At 44.7% G+C, this 24,663-nt stretch overlaps 1 protein-coding gene across 2 annotated transcripts in view; it reads right to left on the minus strand.

The window, feature by feature from the left end:
• The window catches only part of ST8SIA5 (ST8 alpha-N-acetyl-neuraminide alpha-2,8-sialyltransferase 5), a 47,942-nt gene extending 27,654 nt beyond the window's left edge, over positions 1–20,288 (minus strand). For both annotated transcript variants that reach the window (XM_033164426.1, XM_033164425.1), the window contains exon 1: positions 19,920–20,288. In XM_033164426.1, the coding sequence (XP_033020317.1) occupies positions 19,920–20,050 (131 nt within the window). In that variant the 5' untranslated portion in view covers positions 20,051–20,288. The remainder of the gene's footprint in view (positions 1–19,919) is intronic.
• Between the last annotated feature and the right edge of the window lie 4,375 nt (positions 20,289–24,663).

Below are 24,663 nucleotides of genomic sequence, written 5' to 3' on the forward strand. Positions count from 1 at the left end.
GTTTTAAATACAGTTGGGACCACAGAAAGCCATAGCTAACACTGTGGAATAGACAGGGAGGCTGTCACGAAGAGTTCAGTTCAGAAATGACCACTACTGATTTTCAACTGAAGCCAGAACTCTTCCTGATGGGACTTATGGATATACAGTTAGAAAAGGACTGTGGAACTTTGTTACAATATATGATTACGGCTGTGAGACTTTTATATTCACAGAGATGGAAGGACCCATTATTACCAGCAATGGAGGAATGGCTGTTAAAACTTAACAGACTTAGTTGAAATGGCTAAATTGACATGTTTAGTCAGAGACTAAACATTGTTAAGTCACTGTTAACATGTGTTAAAGATTGAAAGCCCCTCACTGACTTTTTACATGAAAAAGAAATAATGATATCTGGATTTGAGGACTGAAGATCCTGTTTGTTTATAGAAAGTGGCTTTGTTGGGTGGATTGGACAAACTGAATATTGCTTTTTTAATATAGCAGATAGATGAAGAATCAGAAGTTATTTATTTTCTGAATTTTAGTTTTCTATCTTTTCTCTTTTAACCTCTTTTCTACTCTTTTTATTTCTTTCCTTCACTTTCTCTATTTCTCTCCCCCTCCCCCCTCTGTGTTTTTATTGTATCTAGATAAAAGTCTTCATTTTGTTTTGTTTTTTAAAAAAGGTTAAAGATATTAAGTTTTGCATTTTTCTCTATAAGCCTTGATAGAATTTGTTTTTAAAAGTAGCACAACCGCTGCTTCAGTTTCTGCCTTTTCGTAATTTAGATGTGAAGTTGCTGCTGTTGTTCTATGGACGCTCAGAGAACCGCCATGCAGAAAAACTGGACACAAAAATACCAGAGAAGGCGACAAAGGGTGAAAAATAGGAACTTCATTATTTCGCCTCACTTGGCTTTCGTCCCTAGCGCTGGCAGAAGGATGCCAAAGAACTGTGCCAAGGGGAGCTTCTGCCACGCTGTGTTGGCATGGACATTTCCAGAGCTGCATGTAGCAGTTGATGGGGGAATGGAGAGCAGTTGTCAACAAAGGAACAAGCCAAGGATTGGCCAGAAACAAGCACACCCAAGGTCATCCAAGGAGGGATGGCTGGTTTTCCTGCCTCCAGGCTTTGTGGACTGCTGAGTGATGAACACCCTTGGATTTAACCATCGAAAAGGAAATGCCCACATCAATCATGGGAAAGAAGGGCAAGGAGGCAGAGTCACAGCCATGTGTGTCCGCCCGCCCTGCCCCCCCCCACCCCCCGCATCCTTAAAGGACAAGGAGAAAAATAATGTGACCCAGTTTGTTGAAGTAGAGCTGCAAGCAAATTAATCTGCTCCAAAGGTCTTCCCTCAATGTTGGCGGCCAATATTCTCAATATTGTACGGAAGTGAGAGCTGGACCATCAAGAAGGCTGATCGCCGAAGAGTTGATGCTTTTGAATTATGGTGCTGGAGGAGACTCTTGAGAGTCCCATGGACTGCAGGAAGATCAAACCTATCCATTCTTAAAGAAATCAGCCCTGAGTGCTCACTGGAAGGAATGATCCTGAAGTTGAGGCTCCAGTACTTTGGCCACCTCATGAGAAGACTCCCTAGAAAAGACCCTGATGTTGGGAAAGATGGAGGGCACAAGGAGAAGGGGACAGCCCTACCGAGAGATGCCACTGAAGATTGAACCTAATGCCAAGCAGATTCTCTACCACTGAGGTCTAGCCCTTCTCCTTGCTTACTGCATTTATCTTAAACAAATATTGGGAAAGGAAGCCGAGTTGGATGAAATGGTGGACTAACCTTTTTGCCCACAACCAACCAGTATGGAACTCCCTTCCAACTGGGATTCAACAGCCCCCCTCCTTTCTAAACCTCAGGCACTTGACACTTTGCTATTTCTTAGTTTTCTTCGTATGTTTTTATACACATTTCCTGCACGCCACTTAGAAATCATAGAATCATAGAATCATAGAGTTGGAAGAGACCACAAGGGCCATCCAGTCCAACCCCCTGCCAAGCAGGAAACTATGGAAATTATGGAAAGGAATTGTATCAATAGCAGAGATACACAAATAAATCCCCCAACACCCCACTGCTGGGATTTGCAACGGGAGAAAAACATCTCGCTGGTGGTGTCAAAAGGAGTTTTCCTTCCATTGCGTACTGCAGACATGTTTAACGAAAACAATTAATCTGGGTGCTGTGATGCCTTGGAGGGTTCAAATAGGCACCTGGTTGGTCTCAATCCAACAGCGCCAGCAACTTCTTACACTCCTAACTAAGCAAAGAGAAACTATGCAAGAAACAGCACCTCCAGTTTGGTACTGAGGTGGAGAGGATGTGATTGACTTTCCTAAAATTGCACACGTAGTGGAATAAATGTGGATGGGGAGACATTGCTCTCTCCCTCTCCTGATTCCTGAACTCGGGGTTATCCAATCAAACGGATGAGCAGGAGATTACGGACAAGCGAAAGGAAGCATTTCTGCACACGGTGGATAATTAAATTCACAGCAGAGGAGGGGAATCTTTTCCAGCCAAAGGGACGATGCATCCCTTCATGGGCAGCTCGCTGGTACGTAGTGGGGCCAGAAGGAAAGTAGATGGCGCAACAGACACAGTTCTTCCCTTTTTGCAAAGCAGGCTACATTGTGAAAGCCAGAGGTTTCTACACCTAGGCCTCTCTGCATCAGGCAAGCCAGAAGCATCATCAAGGACACATGTCAGCCAGGCAAAAGCGCTCATCGAGATGGCAAAGCAAGGCCAATGAGGGACATGGCCTGGGCTTGAACACAAGCTGGGAAATGTCCTGAGGGCCAAAGGGAGCCCCATTCGGTGGAGCAGCACCCCTGTCAAGATACGACAAGACACCTGCAATAACTGAAGGCTTTTTTCCCAACAGGCTTTCCCAGTTGGATAAATGGGTCTTTACCACTGGTGTCCATTTCTTTAGATTTATTTTGTTTGTTTTAAATGTCTTTGCTGTTTTTAATTATCTTCTGTCAATCTCCTAGAGGTGATGGTTTAGAAGGTGATTAATAAATCAGTGGTGATGATGATGAAGAAGAATCTGACACCCGGTTGCGTGTGATCAGTGGACTAGGGGGACTAGGCTAGTTCCCTAAATATTCCTGGTAAATTAGAGTATTAAAGTATTAAAGCCTGACACCTCCTTCCCAAAGCCTGGGAAGCTTCTGCCCTGCTTAGAGATGGAGGTGCAATGCTCATGCGTGCAACATCAAGATGTCACAACATCACCCCCCACCAGTTGCCCTCGCAAGCTGATTCCTCTGGCCCTGGCTGTTCCTCTATGAAAAAAATCACCGCACATCACTGCCGACATCCTGTTCTCACAGGGACCGGCCAGGTGTGTGTGGGAAGCAATCAATCAGGACCTGCGCACAAGAGCTCTCTCCCGACTTTTGATCCACAGCAGCTGCCCTGCTTCTTACGGCACAATCCTACACAGGTATACTCAGAAGTAAGTGCCGCTTGGTTCAATGGGGCCTACTTCCAAGTTGATTGAGCGTAGGACAGGCACCCCCCAAACTCGGCCCTCCAGATGTTTTGGGACTACAACTCCCATCATCCCTAGCTAACAGGACCAGTGGTCCGGGATGATGGGAATTGTAGTCCCAAAACATCTGGAGGGCCGAGTTTGGGGGTGCCTGGTGTAGGACTTGTTATGTATTCAGTGGTCTGTGTTTGCCTGAGCTTGAGTCTGGACTAAGGAATCTGAGCTCCTGTGTTCTGATTCGGTACATGTTGTCCAATCACAGAACATTTCAGGATTTGGGCCTCTGCCACTGGACCTTGAACTGTGAGTCGTGATTTGCAGTTTGGAAGTTTAGACAACCAATCACGTTGGGTGTGGGAGTGGCCCAGGCTTTCAGAAATGTATATAAGCAGTTGCTTTGCCCCTGTTAGCCAGTTATGTAGTTCAATAAAGGGTCTTGCTGCTATCGCTGTGTCTTGCCTCGTGGGAACCCGCCTACACTTCAGGACTGCAGCCACAAGCTCTTAGGTTTTGAAGTGAGGGCTTTCCCACTTCGCTCAATTTCCTCCTTGCGTGGTGCTCTCTCGCACTGCGTTTTTAAGGACTCATTTCGACGCTGGCTTGGCATTGTATTATTAATTGGTGCAAACCGCTGAGAGCTTTTCAAGTCGGAAAGGGAGGCCTAGAGGTTGAAAACTAAACAACTAAAGTACACACAGCTTGGGTGGGAGGAGGAAATTGTGCTGAGGCACCTTTGAAAGTATTTTTTTTATTGATTGGCTTTTATTTTCTTTACCCAAACGAGGGGGGGGGGAGAGAGAGAAAGCTGGATGAGTCAGAATGAAGTGTTCTTGCTGTTAACAAGGCTGCAGTTTAAAAGCAGAGGTGCTGATGTATGTATCGGGAATTCTTATGCGGTGCTATTTTCGCAGCCAAAAAAAATACTACCTCACAGGGCGCTTGCAACATTCCTGCAGGGATCTTTTGAAATCACAGCTCAAGTGTGTGTGATCTATTCTCGCCCCTACTTTACCACCCTTTTCATGCTTTGTTTTTTTTTTTAAGGTCTGTGGAGGAAGGGGGATTATGTAATGCAGGAGAAATGGGAGACATCACCAGGCATTTGGTGTCGGGGTGGGGGTGGGGAAGGGGGGTGGGAGGAAGAAGAAGAAGAGTTTGGCTTTGATATCCCGCTTTATCACTACCCGAAGGAGTCTCAAAGCGGCTAACATTCTCCTTTCCCTTCCTCCCCCACAACAAACACTCTGTGAGGTGAGTGGGGCTGAGAGACTTCAAAGAAGTGTGACTAACCCAAGGTCACCCAGCAGCTGCATGTGGAGGAGTGGAGACACGAACCCAGTTCCCCAGATTACGAGTATACCACTCTTAACCACTACACCACACTGGCTCAGGTGTCCAAGGCACACTTTTGGAGATCCCACAGCCTATGCAGAATAAGAGTTCAACACCACTTCGGACCTTGTTCTTGGGACTCAGAAATGGACCCCAGCTCTCCCGCCACCTCCCAGGCCCAAAGTACACCTGCACATGGTCTTTCCTGAACAGTGAACGGGGGTACAAATTTAATTTGCCCACAAGGAAAAGAAAAAGCAACGGCAGTTATATTTCTTGTCTATCGATGCTTGAGAAGCGCCCTCCCCACACAGAGACTTGTGGCAACTTTTTCGTTTGTCGTTTAAGGCAGCCCTTGAAGATTTCTCCGTTCTGAGCTTCTTTTAATCACTGGTTTTGGTGTTCTGCTGCTATTTTCAATCTCTCTCTCCCTTTTGGCTGCCTGGATTTAATACTTAAAATGCTTTGTGCTGTTTTTATTGTTTTTAAATGCTGGTGGGGGGGCTGTCTGTATTTTTTACACACACACACAATTTCATAAAATTTATATACCACCTGATTGTACAAAAAACACCAAATTACAAAGAGAATAAAACAACAGCAATGTCGGTATTAAAAACAACTACTAAAAAATTTCCCCCCAAAAAAGAGATCAATTCCTGGCGTCTCCAGGAAGGCTGTGTGAGATCCCCAGATTAAACCCTGAAGGGTGGCTGCCAGTCAGTGTGGGCACTACTGAGCAGTCAGATGCAATAAACTTCTAGCTATTTCTAGTTCCTTATTCAACACATGCCCTGTCCAGGATTTCTACTTCTGTGTTAAATGTACACACAAGTGTGAAGGGTGAGCATGAGCAGTTGGTACATTTTGCACCATTGCAATATCATTAGCTACTTTGGGTCTTACACAAGGGGTGGCTACTTACCAGCCCAAAACTTCAAAATGCATCTATGTACTAAAAGTGCATGAATGCAGTCACAAAGAACATGGGAGAGCAATTCTGGCTTACAGTGGTACCTTGGTTTTTAAACTCTCTGGTTCTCAAACTCCAAAAACCCAGAAGTAAGTGTTGCAGTTTTTGACCGTTTTTTGGAAGCTGAACACCAATTGTGGCTATCGGCTAATGTTTCCGGGGCACCTGCACCAATCAGAAGCTGTGCCTTGGTTTTCAAACATTTCAGAAGTCAAATGGACTTCCAGAACTGATTAAGTTTGCACTTTTGTTTTTGCTATTTATTTTGCGTTTTTGTTTTTGAGGCTTTTCAGTTAATTTGTTTTTGGGACTGTGTGGAACCCAGATCAGCTACTGATTGATTGATTGATTGATTGATTGACTGATTGATTGATTGTGTGACTGTGGAAATGGATAAAAGACCCCACCATCCAAACAATGACTATCATCAGTGCAGGTAAGATATTTTTTTTAATTATTATCTACAATACGGTTTTATTTATTTTATAGTACAGTACATTGATAAGGGACGCGGGTGGCACTGTGGTCTAAACCACAGAGCCTAGAGCTTTCCGATCAGAAGGTCAGCGGTTTGAATCCCCACGACGGGGTGAGCTCCCGTTGCTCAGTCCCTGCTCCTGCCAACCTAGCAGTTTGAAAGCACGTCAAAGTACAAGTAGATAAATAGGTACCGCTCCAGCAGGAAGGTAAACGGCGTTTCCATGCGCTGCTCTGGTTTCGCCAGAAGCGGCTTAGTCATGCTGGCCACATGACCCGGAAGCTGTACACCGGCTCCCTCGGCCAATAAAGCGAGATGAGCGCCGCAACCCCAGAGTCGTCTGCGACTGGACTTAACAGTCAGGGATCCCTTTACCTTTACCTACATTGATTATTGCTTTCATTTTATGTATCAGTGGTCTCGTTAGATAGTAAAATTCACAACAAAATGAAAAATAAAAAAAAATCCTTACAATAGCACCTTAGAGACCAACTAAGTTTGTTCTTGGTATGAGCTTTCGTGTGCATGCACACTTCTTCAGATAAAATTCATGTTAAATTGCTGTTTTAGGGGTTGTTTTTAAAAGTCCAGAACGGATTAATTCATTTTGCATTACCTTCTATGGGAAAGTGTGCCTTGGTTTTGGAACGCTTTTGGCTTTGGAATGGACTTCCGGAACGGATTAAGTTTGAGAACCAAGGTACCACTGTATTTGCAAGGGACACAAGTCTTCTAAAGGCACTTTTCCATCTACTTTGGATTGCTTCTTTGTTTTGTTTGGCAGTGGGTGGTCTTTGGGAGAGAAACAGAACTGCAACTGCACACTTGGCACCCTTCAAAATCCCCTTCACTCCCTCCACTGAAATCTGACAGCAGCCAGGCCACTTTTGGCTGCCCCTGGCCCAGAGGCTCCCCACCCATTGCTAATATAGAACCTCGTGAGTTAGTGTCCCTAAGTATACTTACTCTTCTTTTAATTTGTTTTTATTCAAATATTTTCATGGATAACAAAGCTACACATAATGACTCTGTTTTCAATTGATATAGAGTCTACAGGTCAGTGAGACACTGCTGTCATAGGCACTGTGAGGTTGGGGGCAGAGAGAATCAGGGAGAGTTTCTGTGTCAGTGTAAGGAGGACAGGTTCTTTATTTGTCTATTTGTTTGCTTTTGTTGGCAGTGCGAGAGGTTAGAGAGTGGTTCGTTGCATTCAGTTGATGCAGTGAGTTTTGTTTTTGTGCGGCACAAGAAATACAAGACAAACTAGGGGACACCCAAATACCTTGGCTGACCTTTCGCCAGCTACATGCCTTCTTAAATAACCCAGCAGTAAAAGCAGCAGCCACTAGGCTCAGGATTGCCATAAATCCAGGCACGAAAGTTTTTGTTTTGAGCAACGTTGTTGAGTTTTTCTCTAGTTTTGCTCAAAGTTGTTGCAAAATTGCAACAACAACAAAAAGTCATTTTGGGGGTATTTATAAGGGAAATTGGCAAAAACGACACTGCCATCCTGGGCTGCCATACATCCGGATTTTCCCGGACAATTTTCCAATTTCCACCAGGACACTGCTTCCGACTGCAGTTTTCCAGGTATGTCCGGGAAATCCCGGACGAATGGCAACCCTAACTAGGCCTCTAACCATCTTCAAAAAAACTTCTCCTGACAACAGAGGAACACAGCAACGGAATGGTATCCACAATATACGAAATTCTAAGTCCATGTCGTGATACCGGTTTCGTAATTTTTAACCTGGCACCATGATCGCGAATCATGATGTGCTGTGCAGAAATCAGAATGTGGGAAAAACCATGAGGCCGGCCAATGCCTCTACATAGATCCATCCTTACTTCAAACATTGTGATATATCGGTATATCACCATGTTTAGCTGGTGATATATTACAATGGTGAAAACCAGGTATCTCCCAGCCCTAGTAGGCATGTACTTAGTCATTGCAGGAAAGAGAGCAGGGCCCTAAATGACCCCTTTGGGACTACCAAGATGGCTTTGGGGAAGAACCGCAGCTTAATGTTAAGAGTATCTATTTTGCATGCAGAGGATCCCATTCCCAGCATATCCTGGTATGACTGGGAGAGACTCACTATCTGAAATGCTGGAGTGTCCAGCTGGTCATTTTCGGCAATAGTGGCCTAGATCAGGGGTAGGCAACCTAAGGCCCAAGAGCTGGATGCGGCCTAATCAGCTTCTCATAGAATCATAGAGTTGGAAGAGACCACAAGGGCCATCCAGTCCAACCCCCTGCCAAGCAGGAAACACCATCAAAGCATTCCTGACAGATGGCTCTCAAGCCTCTGCTTAAAGACCTCCAAAGAAGGAGACTCCACCACACTCCTTGGCAGCAAATTCCACTGTCCAACAGCTCTTACTGTCAGGAAGTTCTTCCTAATGTTTAGGTGGAATCTTCTTTCTTGTAGTTTGAATCCATTGCCCCGTGTCCGCTTCTCTGGAGCAGGCAGAAAACAACCTTTCTCCCTCCTCTATATGACATCTTTTTATATATTTGAACATGGCTATCATATCACCCCTTAACCTTCTCTTCTCCAGGCTAAACATACCCAGCTCCCTAAGCCGTTCCTCATAAGGCATCGTTTCCAGGCCTTTGACCATTTTGGTTGCCCTCTTCTGGACACGTTGCAGCTTGTCAGTATCCTTCTTGAACTGTGGTGCCCAGAACTCAATCCAGCCCGCGGATGGTCCAGGAATCTGTGTATTTTTACATGAGTAGAATGTGTGCTTTTATTTAAAAGGCATTTCTGGGTTATTTGTGAGGCATAGGAATTTGTTCATTCCCCCCCCCCCAAAAAAATATAGTCTGGCCCCACACAAGGTCTGAGGGACAGTGGACCGGCCCACGGCTGAAAAAGGTTGCAGACCCCTGGCCTAGATGGACCAATGGTCGGACTCAGAATAAGGAAGCTTCTTATTTGTGTTCCAGTGGGGTTCATTTCCTACATTCACTACCTCACTACTCTATTCCGAACTTAAAAATGGAAAGCGTAATGCTGGTGGCCAACAAAAGAGGTTTAAAGACTCTCTCAGGGCAAATGTTTTTTAAAAATGTAGTATAAACACCAACAATTGGGAAACACTGGCCTGCGAGCGCTCCAATTGGAGAACAGCCTTTACCAAAGGTGTCATGGGCTTTGAAGAACTCAGGACGCAGGGGAGAAACACTCTAAGAGGAAGGCACACTTGGCAAACCCTTACAGTGACCAACTCCCGCCCAGAAACCAATGTCCCCATTGTGTAAAGATGTGTGGGTCCAGAATTGGCCTCCACAGTCACTTACGGACTCATTGTTAAAACTGTGTTTACGGAAGACAATCTTACTCGGCTACGAGGGATCGCCAAAGAAGAAGGGCTGTTGTATGGATAAAATGGGGCAGCACCAATGTACGTCTCCCTGAGCTCCTTGTGGTAAGAGCTGGATGGATCCATTGGTGAAATGAACGGATAAACCCTTGGAAGGAGGGCACCGTTGTATGCCACAACAGCAGCTAGAATTTTGATAGCCAAAAACTGGAAGACAGAAGAAATTCCAACGATTGAAGAATGGCAGATGAAAATGATGGACTATATGGAGCTCGCTGAGATGACCGGGAAACTTCGTGACCAGAGGGACGACGCGGTGGAAGAAGAGTGGAAGAAATTTAAACTGTATCTTTAAAATTATTGCATGATTGAAAATTTGATACAATTTGGAAGAATAGCTACACTGTAGATTTAGAGTTCGGTTAAGGGTTTAGGAAGTATGAGAGAATGAGTAATGATATTAGATATGATTACTGGGGGTTTTTTTCATTATAGTAGAATAAGATTTTTTAAGATGTAAAGAAATTACTAAAGATGATTGACAAAGAACGCAGGAAGGGGAGATGAGAGGAAGTCAAGATACAATGTAAAGGATAGAAGTTTGAGATAATAATAAGTTTTTTGTTTTTCTTGACTGTGGATTTTTTGTTGAATGTTGTTTTTATAAAATTTAAAAAATATATTATTTTAAAAAAGGAAGGGGGGCACCGTGCCTGTGTCAATCATATATAAATTCTATCCATTTATAGTGCACCATTATTACTTCTAAAAGCCCTGTCTGTTTTGTACCAAGTTCCAATTAACTGCCTCTGCCGCATCTGGAGATGTTTGGTTTCATAATCACCTAAATTACAGCTATTTAAAGAGGAACGATTAAATGTGCACGGCACGACTGGAGCCTTCCATTGGACTGTCGTCAGCTGCTGGAGAGGGCTGGAGAGAGAGGAATCCTGCATACCAGGCAGGGCTTCCTCCTGTGTAAACTGCCCTCGCTTCGCCCAAAGATTCAGCAGTGCTTTAAAATATTGGATGGCAGGAGTGCAAGATCTCCGTCTACTAGCTGTCTTCGGCGATGCTAGCTTTCTGAACAGCTGTGATCACACAGAATAGAAACTGGGGCTTCCAGCAGCTCCCTGAGAATCCCAGGTTTAAAACCTTATTATTATTTTTAGTTCCAGCCCTCATGGTGTGAGAGGGGGGGAACACTTTTTGAAAGGTTAAAAAGGACCTGTTTCCTAAAGGACTTTCTTTCTCTCTTCCTTTGACGGAGAGCTGTAAGCTGAAGGCACCTTATCTCTCTCGGAGGGGTAGGGGGCTGATATGTGCTAGTGCAGACTTTGTCAATGTGCTGCCCTCCAGATGCTGGCTGTGGCTGATGGGAGATGCAGTCGAAAACATCTGGAGCACATCAGGTTGGCCGTGGCTACAATAAGGGATATGTCACCTGCCAAAAAAAGACCTTTAAAAAAAACATCCTAAAAAGGGGAGGGAGCCAAAAGCAGCTCACTGAAATCTCAGGATGTTTAATGACTGTTTGGCGGGAATGAGAGAAAAATCAGTGGGAACGTAATGGAGTAGCCTAGGAAAGGAAACGGCTGGCTGGCTGGCTGAATTGTGCAACTCCATGCTGCAACGTTTTGTTGTGGGTCCCACTTTAAATAAAGAAGCAGCCCTCCCAAGGTGACTTAAGAAAGCCCATCAAAAAATAACTGATTTTTTAAAAAAAGAAATATGTACAAATTAACCAAGCCAATTTCAAAAGCTAAGAGCGACCGCACTTTTAACAGAACACAATTTGGAACAAGCAAGTGTTTGCGGTCTGTTTAGCAGCTGTCCAAAAAACTGAGCCGATCAAACTTCTGGAAGAGAATTCCCAACATATGCAGGGGGGCTAGCACAGAAAAGGCCCTGTCTCCAACACCCACCAGTCTGATGGATCCTGACAGCAGGCTCATGAGCCAGACCCCAAAGAATTATCTTGACACCTGGGTGCATTCATATAGATGCAGGAGGTCCTGCAAACAACCCGATCCCAAAACATTTAGAGCAGCAGTAGCCTTTGGGATGAACTCTACATCTTCTTAGACTTCAACTCCCAGCAGCCGCCATGTCCAACAGTCAGGGACTGCAGACATTTTAGTCCAGCAACATCTGGAGGGCATCAAAATTGGCGAGGCTGGGTTTAGGGCTTGAAAGGCAATGGTGTGGGTTTTCTGAAAAAATCTGTGTTGCAACTTTTTCCAGAACATTTTCCTTTGCATATGGAGAAATACTTATACTCCAGTAGAGAATGATCTAATGTAGCATGTTTTATTTTACTTGTATTTAGTAAACAAAGCTAAAAATGTTGAAACTGCCAAGCTTGCTTAATACTGCATTTGCAATTGGCACCCGTTCATTATTACTAATGAACTTACGAAACGGGAAAAGCAGACGTCCCACGCCACTGTTTAAAGGGCATAACCGGCACATTTTAATTGAGCCTGGAAATGATTAGGCAGCCAGTGCAACTGGCATAGGATTGGTGTTATATTCTCTGAATGCCTAGACCCCATTTGTCCTTTCAGAAAAGTCCCCTTTCACAATTTAATTATTACACTCACTGAATTTTTACACTTGCCGATCCCAATTCAGTAAAAGGCCATCGCAGCCCACATCCCATTGAAATGAGTGGGACAGCTGAATTCATCACTGACACATCCATTGACTTCAATGGTGCCCAGGTGTGATAATTTCTCTCTTGATCAGGGCTCGGAACCTGACACATCCTCTTCATTTGCATGACTATTTAGCCCAAGCCAATGCATGCTTTTACTCAGAAGGAAGCTGACCTGTTCAAATGGGGTTCAGTTCCATGAAAGCAGGAAGGAAGGAAGGCACTTTTACTTATTCTGGCAGAAGTGTGCAATGCATGCATTTCACATGAGAAAATATGTTTAGGTACAGAGCGTTTTCAGGGAGTCTTCTCTTCTCATGAGGTGGCCAAAGTATTGGAGCCTCAGCTTCAGGATCATTCTTTCCAGTGAGCACTCAGGGCTGATTTCCTTCAGAATGATGGGTTTGATCTTCTTGCCGTCCATTCTGAAGGAAATCAGCTCTGAGTGCTCACTGGAAGGACTGATCCTGAAGCTGAGGCTCCAATACTTTGGCCACCTCATGAGAAGAGAAGACTCCCTGGAAAAGACCCTGATGCTGGGAAAGATGGAGGGCACAAGGAGAAGGGGACGACAGAGGATGAGATGGTTGGCAGTGTTCTCGAAGCGACTAGCATGAGTCTGACCAAACTGCGGGAGCCAGTGGAAGACAGGAGTGCCTGGTGTGCTCTGGTCCATGGGGTCACGAAGAGTCGGACACGACTGAACAACTAAACAACAACAACAGAGCATCCATTTGGCAAAGACTCCATGTAATGGAACAGACAATGGGAAAGTGGGAAAGCCAGTGTTGTGTAGTGGTTAGAGAGTTAGGCTAGGACCTGGGAGGCCAGAGTTCAAATCCCCACTCAGCCAGTAAACTCATTGGGTGATCTTGGGTGAATTACTATTTCTCAGCCTAACCTACCTCACAGGGTTGTTGTGTGGATAAAATGTGGCTGTGGGAAGAAAGAATTACCTTGAGCTCTTTGGAGGAAAGATAATAATAAGCAGTAATGGTAGCAGTAGTAAAGGACCCAAAACAGAAACACACCTGTATGGGCAAGAAATGGGTGACAGCATTTCACCAGTGAGCAGCAGGAGATGAGTGGGGAAAAGATGGGTGTATTCTCTGCATATGAAACAAGGCAGCAAACTTTGCAGTTTCTCAGGTTGAGGTCATTCTGATAAAACAAGGCTGTTCTGCAGCCCTCAACACACAGTAAAGCTTGGAATATCTATGCTGTTGAAATATATATAATGCCAAATTAAATCAGACACACACAGAGAGAGAGAGAGAACTGTCATTTTGTCTCCACGTAGTCCAAGAGTGCTGGATTAGTGGGACGGAAAGAGGGGGCTTAAGGCAGCCTTTGAAACGCAGTGTGTTTTGGATTCCCATTAGCTCCAGCCCCAAAAATCTGCAGGTCACCACCAGGCTAGCAAAGGCTGCCTTGAGGGCACAGGTCATCTGCCCAGCTCTCCAACCAAAACAGAGTGGCAGGACTCCAAAGTGTGCAGCAAGGTGGGTTAAGCTGCCCCTACTCTAATTTATTTATTTTTTTTTTAATAAGATTTTATTATTTTCCAATAGAAAAAAGAGAACAAAATATAACAACAACACATAGCATAAACAACAATAAAAAACACAATAAACATTGAACATAATCAGCAATAAACAATAAACATAATCAACATTGAAAACAATAACAACAATAAAAACATAAAAATGACATATACAAACCTTAACCAATATCTTTCTTTGGATATTTCTTGTTTCTAACTTCTCTGTTTGGGGACTTCCCCCGTTCCCTCCACTGTCTTCAAAAAACATATACTTCTTCAAGGTAGCTTTATATATTATTCAATTCACTTTTACCCAAATTTTAATATACTTAACTTTCACTTAGTCAAATATCTCAATCACTATGTATCTTATCTTAACAGCCTATCTTAACATATTTTGACATATACATCTTTCACATAACAACAATTCCCCTTACCATTCATATCTAACACATATCTACCAAAGCCGATGTTCAGTTTAATTCTGCTCAAATATTCAGTTTAACTGATTTAACCAAATAGTCTTTGAATTTTTTCCACTCCTGCGACGCCTTCCCCTCCCTCTGGTCTCGGATTCTGACGGTCAGTTCAGCGAGTTCCATATATTCCATCATCTTCATCTGCCATTCCTCCACCGTTGGTATCTCTTCACCTTTCCATGTTCTTGCCAATAAAATTCTAGCTGCTGTTGTGGCATACATAAAAAACACTCTATCCTGACTGGGTATCTCTTCATTGGTTATGCTCAGGAGAAATGCCTCTGGTTTCTTACAAAAGGTAACTTTCATTACCTTCTTAAGCTCATTATAAATCTTGTCCCAGAAGGCACTAACCACTGGGCACAACCACCACATATGAAAAAAGGTACCCTTCGCATGTTTACACTTCCAACATACATCTGACATTTTGGTATTCATCTTAGCAATCTTAACTGGTGTCAAGTACCATCTATAAACCATTTTCATTATATTCTCTCTTAAACCATGACAAGCAGTAAATTTGATACCTTTTTGCCACAATCTCTCCCAGTCATCCATCATAATATTATGTCCGAGATCTTTTGCCCAATCTATCATTGACGATTTAACCAGTTCATCTTTTGTATGCCACTCTAGCAAAAGATTATACATTTTGGAAAGGTTTTTAAAGTTCGATTCTATCAGTTCTGTCTCCAGTTTTGATTTTTCTACTTGAAAACCAATTTTTTTGTCCATTTTAAATGTTTCATAAACCTGATAGTAGTGCAGCCAGTCGGGGACCTGACTTTTTACTTGATCATAGCTTTTTAGCTTAAAGGAGTCCCCTTCCTGCTGCAATATGTCCATATATCTTAACCAGTTTGCAGACATATTCGGTCTCTTATATGCCTTGGCCTCCACTGGAGAGATCCATCTAGGAGTCTTTCTCTCAAACAAGTCTTTATATCTAGTCCAAACCTGATATAGGGATTTTCTCACAATATGAGACTTAAAAGTTCTGTGGATTTTAGCCTTGTCATACCAAAGGTATGCATGCCAACCAAACATATTATCGTGTCCCTCCAAGTCCAACACATCCACGTTCTCTAATTTAAACCAATCCTTTAACCAGCAAAAGGCCGCAGCTTCAAAATAAAGCCTTAAGTCCGGCAGGGCAAAGCCTCCTCTGTCTTTAGAGTCTGTTAAAATCTTAAATTTTATTCTTGGCTTTTTGCCCTGCCATATAAATTTCGATAGGTCCTTTTGCCATTTTTTGAAACAGTCTAATTTGTCCAAAATTGGTATGGCTTGGAATAAGAACAGCATCCTTGGTAGGACATTCATTTTGACCACTGCTATTCTTCCCATTAACGACAGTTTGAGTCTTGTCCAAATCTCCATGTCTTTTTTTATCTCCATCCACAGTTTTTCATAATTGTCCTTATACAGGTTCAAATTCTTACTTGTGAGATTGATACCTAGATATTTTACGGATTTGACAAAATTAAGGCCTGTGGCTTCTTGAATTCTTTGGATCTGTTCTGCACTCATATTTTTACCTAGAACTTTGGTTTTCTGCTTATTTAGTTTAAAGCCAGCTACAAGTCCGAATTGTTCAATTAATTCCAAGGCTCTGGGGACACTGCCTTCTGGTTCTTGCAGGGATAGCATCAGATCGTCCGCAAAGGCACGTAATTTGTATTCCTTCTCTCCCACTTTAATTCCTTTTGTCTGTTTATCTTTCCGAATCATATTCAGAAGGACTTCCAGGACCGTAATAAAAAGTAAAGGGGAGATAGGGCACCCTTGTCTTGTTCCTTTCTCTACTTCGATCTCCTCCGATATCACACTGTTTACAATAACTTTTGCTCTTTGTTCTGTATAGATGGCCTTTATGCCATTTAAAAATTTTTCTCCAACTCCCATCTTTTCCAAATTCTTTTTCATGAATGTCCAGGATACTTTATCAAAAGCTTTCTCTGCGTCCACAAACAATAGTGCTGCATCTGTGTTTATGTCTCTCTCCAGTTTTTCTAAAATGTCCACAATGATCCTCGTATTATTACTTATTTGCCTTCCTGGCAAGAAACCTGCTTGGTCTCTATGTATATAGTCTTTCAACACTCTTTTCAACCTTGTAGCCAAAACATTTGCAAAGATTTTATAATCCACATTCAAAAGGGATATTGGACGATAATTTTTCATTTGAGTCTTGTCAGTATCTGGTTTTAAAATCAGTGTGATAAAGGCTTCTTTCCACGTCTCTGGTGCCCTATCTCCTTCTAGTATTCTATTGCAAGTTTCTCTTAACGGCTGTGATAGCCAGTCTTTCAATGTCTTGTAATATTTTGCTGTTAATCCATCCGGTCCTGGAGCCTTCCCCAATTGCATATTATTTATTGCATCTTCTATTTCTTGTGTCGTTATTGGGTGGTTGAGAGTTATTAGTTTTTCCTCTGGGACCTTTTGCAGTCCATTCTTCTCCAGGAATCGGTCTATCTCTGCGTCATCTATCTTCTCCTCCTTGTACAGTTGTTTATAGAATCTCTGGAAACACCATCTGATTTCCTCCGGTTTCTCTACATTTTTTCCATTTACTACCAATTTACTGATGACATTTGCCTTTTGTCTTTTCTTTAATTGCCAAGCTAGTAGTTTTCCACATTTATTTGCAGATTCAAATGTTCTTTGTTTCATCATTTTCACTTTCCATTCGATATCTTGATTCATAATATTAGCGTATTGGGATTGCAAGTATTTGATTTCTTTTTGAATTTTAACACATCTAGGATGTCCTCTTAGTTCTTTTTCCTTTTCTTTGATTAATTTCAACAATCTCTCCATCTCTGCACTTTGTTGTTTCTTCTTTTTTGCCTTTTCACTAATGAGGAATCCTCTCATTACTGCCTTACTTGCATCCCAGGCAATCCTTTTCTCCACATCTGAGTTCCAATTGATTTGAAAATATTCTTTCATCTTTTTCGCCGCTCTTTCTACTAGCTTGGTATCTCTCATCAATGCATCATCCATTCTCCATCTGAAAGAATCCTTGGAAATCATTTTTAGGTTTACCTGTACCGGATTGTGGTCTGAAAGCGTTTTAGGACCGATTTCTGCTTTTTGTAGTTTTGGAGCCAATTCATTCGAGATCCAGATGTAGTCTATCCTAGACCATGACTGCTGAGATTCACTGAAGTACGTTGCCTCTGTTTCTGTGGGATTTTTTAATCTCCAAGAATCTACCAAGTTCAAATTGTCCACCATTTCAAAAAAAGTCTTTGGGAGTTTCCCGTCATTTGTTAATTTTGTTCTTTGGGATCTGTCCATTAATGTGGAAACTGCCCCATTAAAATCTCCAAGGCAAACTACCTTATAGTCCAAATAATCCAACAGCAAGTCATGGATTTTTTTGTAAAAAATCGACTTTCCATCATTTGGTGCATAGAGTCCCAGGATTAAAAATTTTTCGCCTTGTACATTAATTTCAATTGCGATGTATCTCCCTTCTTCATCTTTAAATAGCTGTCTTGGGCTATATTTCTCCTTTGCGTAAATCACTACTCCTCTCTTCTTGACCTTGTCCGATGATATGAATTCTTGGCCTAATTTTTTGTTCTGTAGCAATCTTCTGTGACGCCGAACTATGTGGGTTTCCTGTAGACATATTATATCCAAATTCTTCTTTTCTATGCTGTAAAACACTCTGCGTCTCTTTGGTCTCTGGTTCAATCCCCGAACATTCCAAGTCATTAACTTGAGCGCCATTTCTTTGTTTATTCCTCTCCTCCAGTTGCCTGTCCTTTCTTATCTTGTTCTGGATCTTGGCTTGGTCCTGGTGGTCCCGGCGGTGGTGGGAATACTTCTGGAAACTTGTAGAGCTGTGCTGGATCCAATGGAGTTCCTTTGAAATGTTCCAGATGCTTGTCCAGGAACTTTTGCTTATCCGCCAAGGACCTTATTCTTATCTTTTTTCCTTCAAACGTAAATGCCAGGCCTTCTGGAAATTCCCAACTGAAGGAGATTTTTCTTCTTCTTAGCTCCGTCACCAGGTCGTTGTAAGGAGCTCTTTTATCTAAAAAGAATCTGGGGATGTCCTTGTAAAAAATTACTTTATTCTGCTGTACCACCAGGTTGTTTCTATAGTGTAAGTCCAGAAAATAGTCTCTGTCGTGCCTATCGTGTAGCACAATCAAACAGTCACTGACTGTTTTAGTGCTTTTCTTTCCTCTGGAACCTCTTGGTCCAAATCTGAAGGCCTTCACTATGCGTGCTGAGACGTTTACCTCTTCCAACTCCCAAAAAGTCGAGAATAGTTTCACAATATAAGCTTTCAGGTCTTCCCCCTCCAATTCTGGAAGACCCCTTATTCTTAGGTTTCCTTCTCTCTGATGTAGTTGCAAAAACGCAAGAGACTCTTCCACAGTCCTCTGTCGTGTTCCAATATTTTCGATCTGCTCCAAATCTAAATTATCCATACTCTAATTTAGGGGGGACACGGGTGGTGCTGTGGGTTAAACCACTGAACCTCTTGGGCTTGCTGATCAGAAGGTCGGCGGTTTGAATCCCCGCGACGGGGTGAGCTCCCGTTGCTCGGTCCCTGCTCCTGCCCACCTAGCAGTTCGAAAGCACATCAAAGCGCAAGTAGATAAATTGGTACCACTCCGGCGGGAAGGTAAACGGCGTTTCCGTGCGCTGCTCTGGTTCGCCAGAAGCGGCTTAATCATGCTGGCCACATGACCCGGAAGCTGTACGCCAGCTCCCTCGGCCAGTAATGCGAGATGAGCACCGCAACCCCAGAGCCGTCCGCGACTGGACCTAATGGTCAGGGGTCCCTTTACCTTTACTTTTATTTAAAAGCCTAGCATCTGGTACCCTCCTACAGCTGCATTTTGTACACTTTGTAGTTATGACTCCAAAGGCAGAAGTTTTATCTCCCAACAGCCCTGTAGCCCAAACTGAGCAAAGCCTTGCACTTACAAGGTAAAGAATGGCTGCAGGGGTTTTTTACAGCGACACTAAGCCAGGAAATGTGTTTATATCTTATCCATGCCTGCTTTTGAAACATCTGTAACACACAGCATCCCACAGAGCTTGAACTCTTGCATGTCTTGGCGATTTGGCCTCACTGCTTTACAACACACACAACCGCCACCAGTCACCAACACACGTCCAGGCTAAGGAACCAGCACCGCTCCGGATCTGGCGCAAGTGGGTTGGTGCAGCCACAAGCCCAAACCCAAAGGCAGCCCAGTCCTATTCTGCGCTTCCTCAGTCCCGCTGGCTGGGTTCAATCCTGTGAAGAGGATTGCAAGCCTCGCAGCCGGCCCCAGACCTGCGCCCGTTTTTGCCTAAGTTACGGGATGTAGAGGGTGACGGGCAAGTCGTACGGCGCGATCCCGCTCACGTTTTAACTCGGGAGTAAAGTCTGCTCAGCTCACTCCTTGGGAAGAGCGCGCGAGGTTGTTTGCACGGTTGGTTCCGAAAGTCCCATAAGCTTTTTTTAATTTTTGCATACTTTCAGGAGGGTTTTTTTTAAAATAAATAAATAAATCTGCGACCCCCGCCCCCAACTCGTTTACCCCCAGGATCGCGCCCGCCTCTCTCCCTCCCTCCCCAAAACACAGCGAGGAAAACTCCTCTCGTACCTCTTGAGATAGTTTCTCCCGTACAGGATCTGCTGCAGGAGAGTGACGACGGCGAAGGCGCAGATGAAGATGAAGAGCAAAGTTCGGTTCCCCAGCAGATCCCGGCTGGAAGTGGGGTCCGTGTAGCCCATGCTGGCGGAAAGGGGGCTGGGAAGCCGAGCTCCGTCAAGGTCTCGCTCGCAGAAGGAGCCGCATCCTCCTCAAGCCCTCGCTCAGGCGCGGCTGGGGCGAAGGAGAGAAGCAGAGGAGGAGGAGCAGGAGGCGGAGGCGCGCCATTCAAGGGCACGGCGGCCCCGCATCGCCGCCCCCCGGAGGAGGGAGAGAGGCGGCGGCGGCCGGGCGGAAAGTTCTTCCCAGGCGCTGGAAAGGGTCTCGGCGGCTTCTCCCTTCTGCAAAGCAGCGCCCTTCGGCTCGCCTCGTCGGCGCCTCCGCTGCCCGCGCTGCGCCAGAGGAGGAGGCCCCCGGCGCGCAAAGGAGGGCGGCGCTGCTGCTTCTGCTGCTGCTGCTGCTCCTCCTCCTCCTGGGGGGCGGGGAATAAAAGCCCCCCCAAAATCCCCCTTTCTACTCAACGAAGGGCCTGCCCCTGTCTTCTTTCGGGGAGGGGGCGGGCAGAGAGGAAGCCGAGCAAATCGAGAGAGGGTTCAATGCGAAAGGCGACACCCCCAACGGAACTCCTGCAGGCTGCAGCGGACTGCCTGGCCTCTCCAAAACGCTGCGCTTTGGTTAGGTGCTGCTGTGTGCGTGTGCGCACGGAGATTTCCATATGGGCGTCTGGCACATAGGCTCCGGCGAGGAAGAGGGGACGTGTTCGGCCAGGGCTAGGTTTGAACCCCGGGAGGGTCACGACTCACGACGGCGCTTGGACATCTCTCCAAGCAAACGGCCCAGGGGGAGCGAGGCGCGGAGGCAGGAACTAGCGCGTCGCGGCCGAGCTGCGTTTGCAGTGGAGAGGGCTGTCGGGTTTGTGAGTGTCCAAAGGAAGCGGTAGGCTGGAGGGGGGTGGTGTGGTCCTGGAGCATTTATGTGCAACGCCTGCTCTCGGCTGGAGTTGCTCTCCTCGCGCCCCGTCCAGCCTCCCCTACCAAGGTCGTTGCGCATCTCTTCAAGGGCACGGAGATCGCGCGCGCTCGGCGCCTTCCCGCCTGCAGCTGGTGGAGCCTTGTGGACGGCCGCCGCAGGCCAGGGACTTTAGGCAGACCCGAAAGAAAGCGTGCTTGGGAGAAATAGTCCTTGAGAAGACAAGTGTGCCTTTTGTCTCTGACCTGATTTCCTGCCTCTGCGACCTCCAGGTGTCCCGTAGGGGGAGATGCATGCAAAGAAAGAGGGGGCACACACCCCTCTCTCTGCAGCCCTCCTGTCTGAACGGTTAGCACGTCTCAGCTGTGAGAAGGAACCCGTCCCGCTCCCCATGCCGCGGTAGGAGAGGCGGCTCGTTGCAAAAGCTGCGTGTGCGTGTTTTGTCAGGGCAGAAGGTCGATCGGGATCCACCGGCAGGTGATGAGCTGGAGGTAATTGTAGGAGATATGCAGCAATGCTTTCCTGACTCCCAGTAGCCCTTAGGATGGGTAAGGAAAACTGCACGTGTCTCTGGTGGTCATAGAACGATAGATAGAAGGGTACAGTTGGGGGGATCATCTAGTCCAGCCCCCTGCAGTGCAGGAACACCCTCCGCCCCCCAGTCCGTTGCTGCAAAATTATTAACATGCCCTAGGTCTGGTTTCTGATGAAGGCAACTTTAGTCTGCACCAGCTTGTGCCTCTTGCAAGCGAATAGTATTATTTCTTACATTTATACACTGCTTTTCCATCCAAGGAGCTCAAGGCGCTGTCCATGGTACTACCTTCCTCATTTTTATCTTCACAACAACCCTGTACGGTAGGTTAGGTCGTGAGGCAGTGGCACTGCCAAGGTCACCCCATGAGTTTCATGGCTGAGTGAGGAATTGACCCCTGGTCTTCCAAGAATTGATGCCTTTGAATTATGGTGCTGGAGGAGACTCTTGAGAGTCCCATGGACTGCAAGAAGATCAAACCTATCCATTCTCAAAGAAATCAGCCCTGAGTGCTCACTAGAAGGACAGATCCTGAAGTTGAGGCTCCAGTACTTTGGCCACCTCATGAGAAGAGAAGACTCCCTAGAAAAGACCCTGATGTTGGGAAAGATGGAGGGCACAAGGAGAAGGGGACGACAGAGGATGAGATGGTTGGACAGTGTTCTCGAAGTTACTAACATGAATTTGGCCAAACTACGAGAGGCAGTGAAGGATAGGCGTGCCTGGCATGCTCTGATCCATGGGGTCACGAAGAGTCGGACACGACTGAACGACTGAACAACAACAACTTCCAAATCCTAGCCTGACACTCTTACCACCATACCACACTGGTATTAATTTGTATCTGGATATTCAGGAGTGACCATCACGTTTCTAGTTTAAAAAAATTAAGTACGTCCCTAAAGTCTTCCTGAGTTAGGGATGAACATGCTGTCTTAGAGGCAAAGCATTGGTCCTTTGTGCTGACCACTGGCCGGCAACCTCTCTCCTCCTCCTCCCTTACCAGATCTCAGGTAGAGTTCCTTCTCCAGCTTACCTACATGAGATGCTTTGAAGCTGGAAAGATGCCAAGGAATGAACGTATGGTGCTCAGTAGACACAGCAAGGCACCAGGACCTCATAGGCAAGCCAGCTTACAGCACAATCCTAACCATGCCTACTGAGAAATAAGTCCCATTGAATTCAGTGGGGCCAGGGGCGTAGCAAGGTAAATTGGTACCGGGGGGCAAAAAATTTTTTTGTCAACCCCCCCCCCCCGAGGCATGGGAAGGTCAGGTGGTATCTGGTGCGGAAAATTTCTTGTCAACCCCCCATTGATCCCCCCCCCGAAATGGGTTTATGTTATTTCATATTTTCTTACAAAGGAATAATAACAAGTAATAATAAAAAACCTTTTATTTATATCCCACGCTCACTGGCCAAAGTTGGACTCAGGTGGCTAACATCAGATACATAAAATTGATATAAAATCAATCAATAATCAAATTACCTCCTAAAAACATCTCAAAATCAAATTAAAGTCTAATTAGATGGCTTTCCACAGGGTTAGGGTTGGGAACAGTAAGTGTTCTCTGAACTGAAATTTCAGCCTTCATGACATAGGAAAACAGCCAAGTGAACAGCTATTTTGGTGGAGGAGGGTCAAGATAGTAACCGATACGCATGAAATTTCATATATAGCTATATAATCCCTAGTATAGTAAGATAAGACCTTCGGAGCAGGCATTTTCAAAAAAAATAAAATCAATTCCCCCCCAAAAAAAATTGTTCCTTGATAATTTGTCACCCCCTCCATTATGGAACCCGGGGCAGCCCGCCCCCCCCCCTTTGCTACGCCCCTGAGTGGAGCTTACTCCCAGGTAAGTGTGATTTAGGACTGCAGCCTTCCTGGCTCTGCACCAGCATGGAATTCAGGGCAAATTTTAAAGGTATGATCAGAACACACGTTTGCATCACTGCTCAAAAGGAAGTCCCACTGAGTTCAATGGGGCTTCCTTCAAGGTAAGTGGGTGCAGAGCTGCAGCCTATTTTGGTTATTTCTTATTTAACCATCATTGTTTAACTTGTATTTAATAAATAAAGGCTTAAGAGACTCTTTCTGGGTTTTTAAGACTGGGATTAAAAAACGAACTTTTAATTTATGTATATATGCCTTAAACCAGGCATGGCCAGACTTGGCCCTCCAGATGTTTTGAGACTACAACTCCCATCACCTCTAGCTATCAGGACCAGTGGTCAGGGATGATGGGAATTGTAGTTCCAAAACATCTGGAGGTCCGAGTTTGGCCATGCCTGCCTTAAACAATCACAAAGCAAAATGAAACATACAAAGGAATAGAATTAGAATTTCTGCAAAGGAGAAAATGCAGACACGTTGCAGGGGGGGAAAAGATGTCTGTGTTTAATTTTACGGCTCCACCTTTGCTGTAGTGTGTTTTATGTGGTAGATATATTTTCCCCATCAGTTTTAGCCATTTTTATGAACACCACACAGCATGGGGGTGCAGGCCGGTCATAGTTGTTGAGCTTTTTTAGAAATCAAAGTTGTTAAAAGCAAACAAAATACTAAAAAGCATTGAAATTACTCAATTATCTGCCCCCCCCCCCACAACAACTTTGGAGGAAGCAATTGTTGCTCATTATTTATTTGACAGCATGAAGTCCATAAGAAGCAGCAAAACCGAGACCAGCTTGTGTCATGAAATAAGTTCTGTGCCTTTATGAGCTGCATGGTAGGCAGAAATTCAACCAGTGCGGCATTTGCTAGTGAAGAAATGCAGAAGCAGGGATTCACTGCACGTGGGTTTTTAAAATAATGAAAAATCACTAAGCAGAAAGGTGAGGACCTGAACTTCAGACGGGGATGATGAGGAAGTGAAATGAACAGATCTGCCCCTTCCTGCTTCCAGCCAGAGATCTTTCTGCCATTGCCTCATCCCAGCAGCAAAATAGCTGAGATGCAGAGCCACAGGGACAGATTCTAGCCTATGGGATGCCCTGCTGTACTGCCAGGAAGGAAATATATTTGACAAGGACACATGATCCTCCCCCCCCCCTTTTTCACCAAGTCCTCAACTATAACAAATATAAATTCTACAATAAGAGCAATCTTATAGTTTAATCTTTTCCTTCTCTTATTATTATTTTTTATATAATAAACCCCGGTGAACCTTTATTAAGTGTGTTTATATT

This window comes from Lacerta agilis, chromosome 11, assembly GCF_009819535.1.
Source record: "Lacerta agilis isolate rLacAgi1 chromosome 11, rLacAgi1.pri, whole genome shotgun sequence".
Lineage (NCBI taxonomy): Eukaryota > Metazoa > Chordata > Lepidosauria > Squamata > Lacertidae > Lacerta > Lacerta agilis.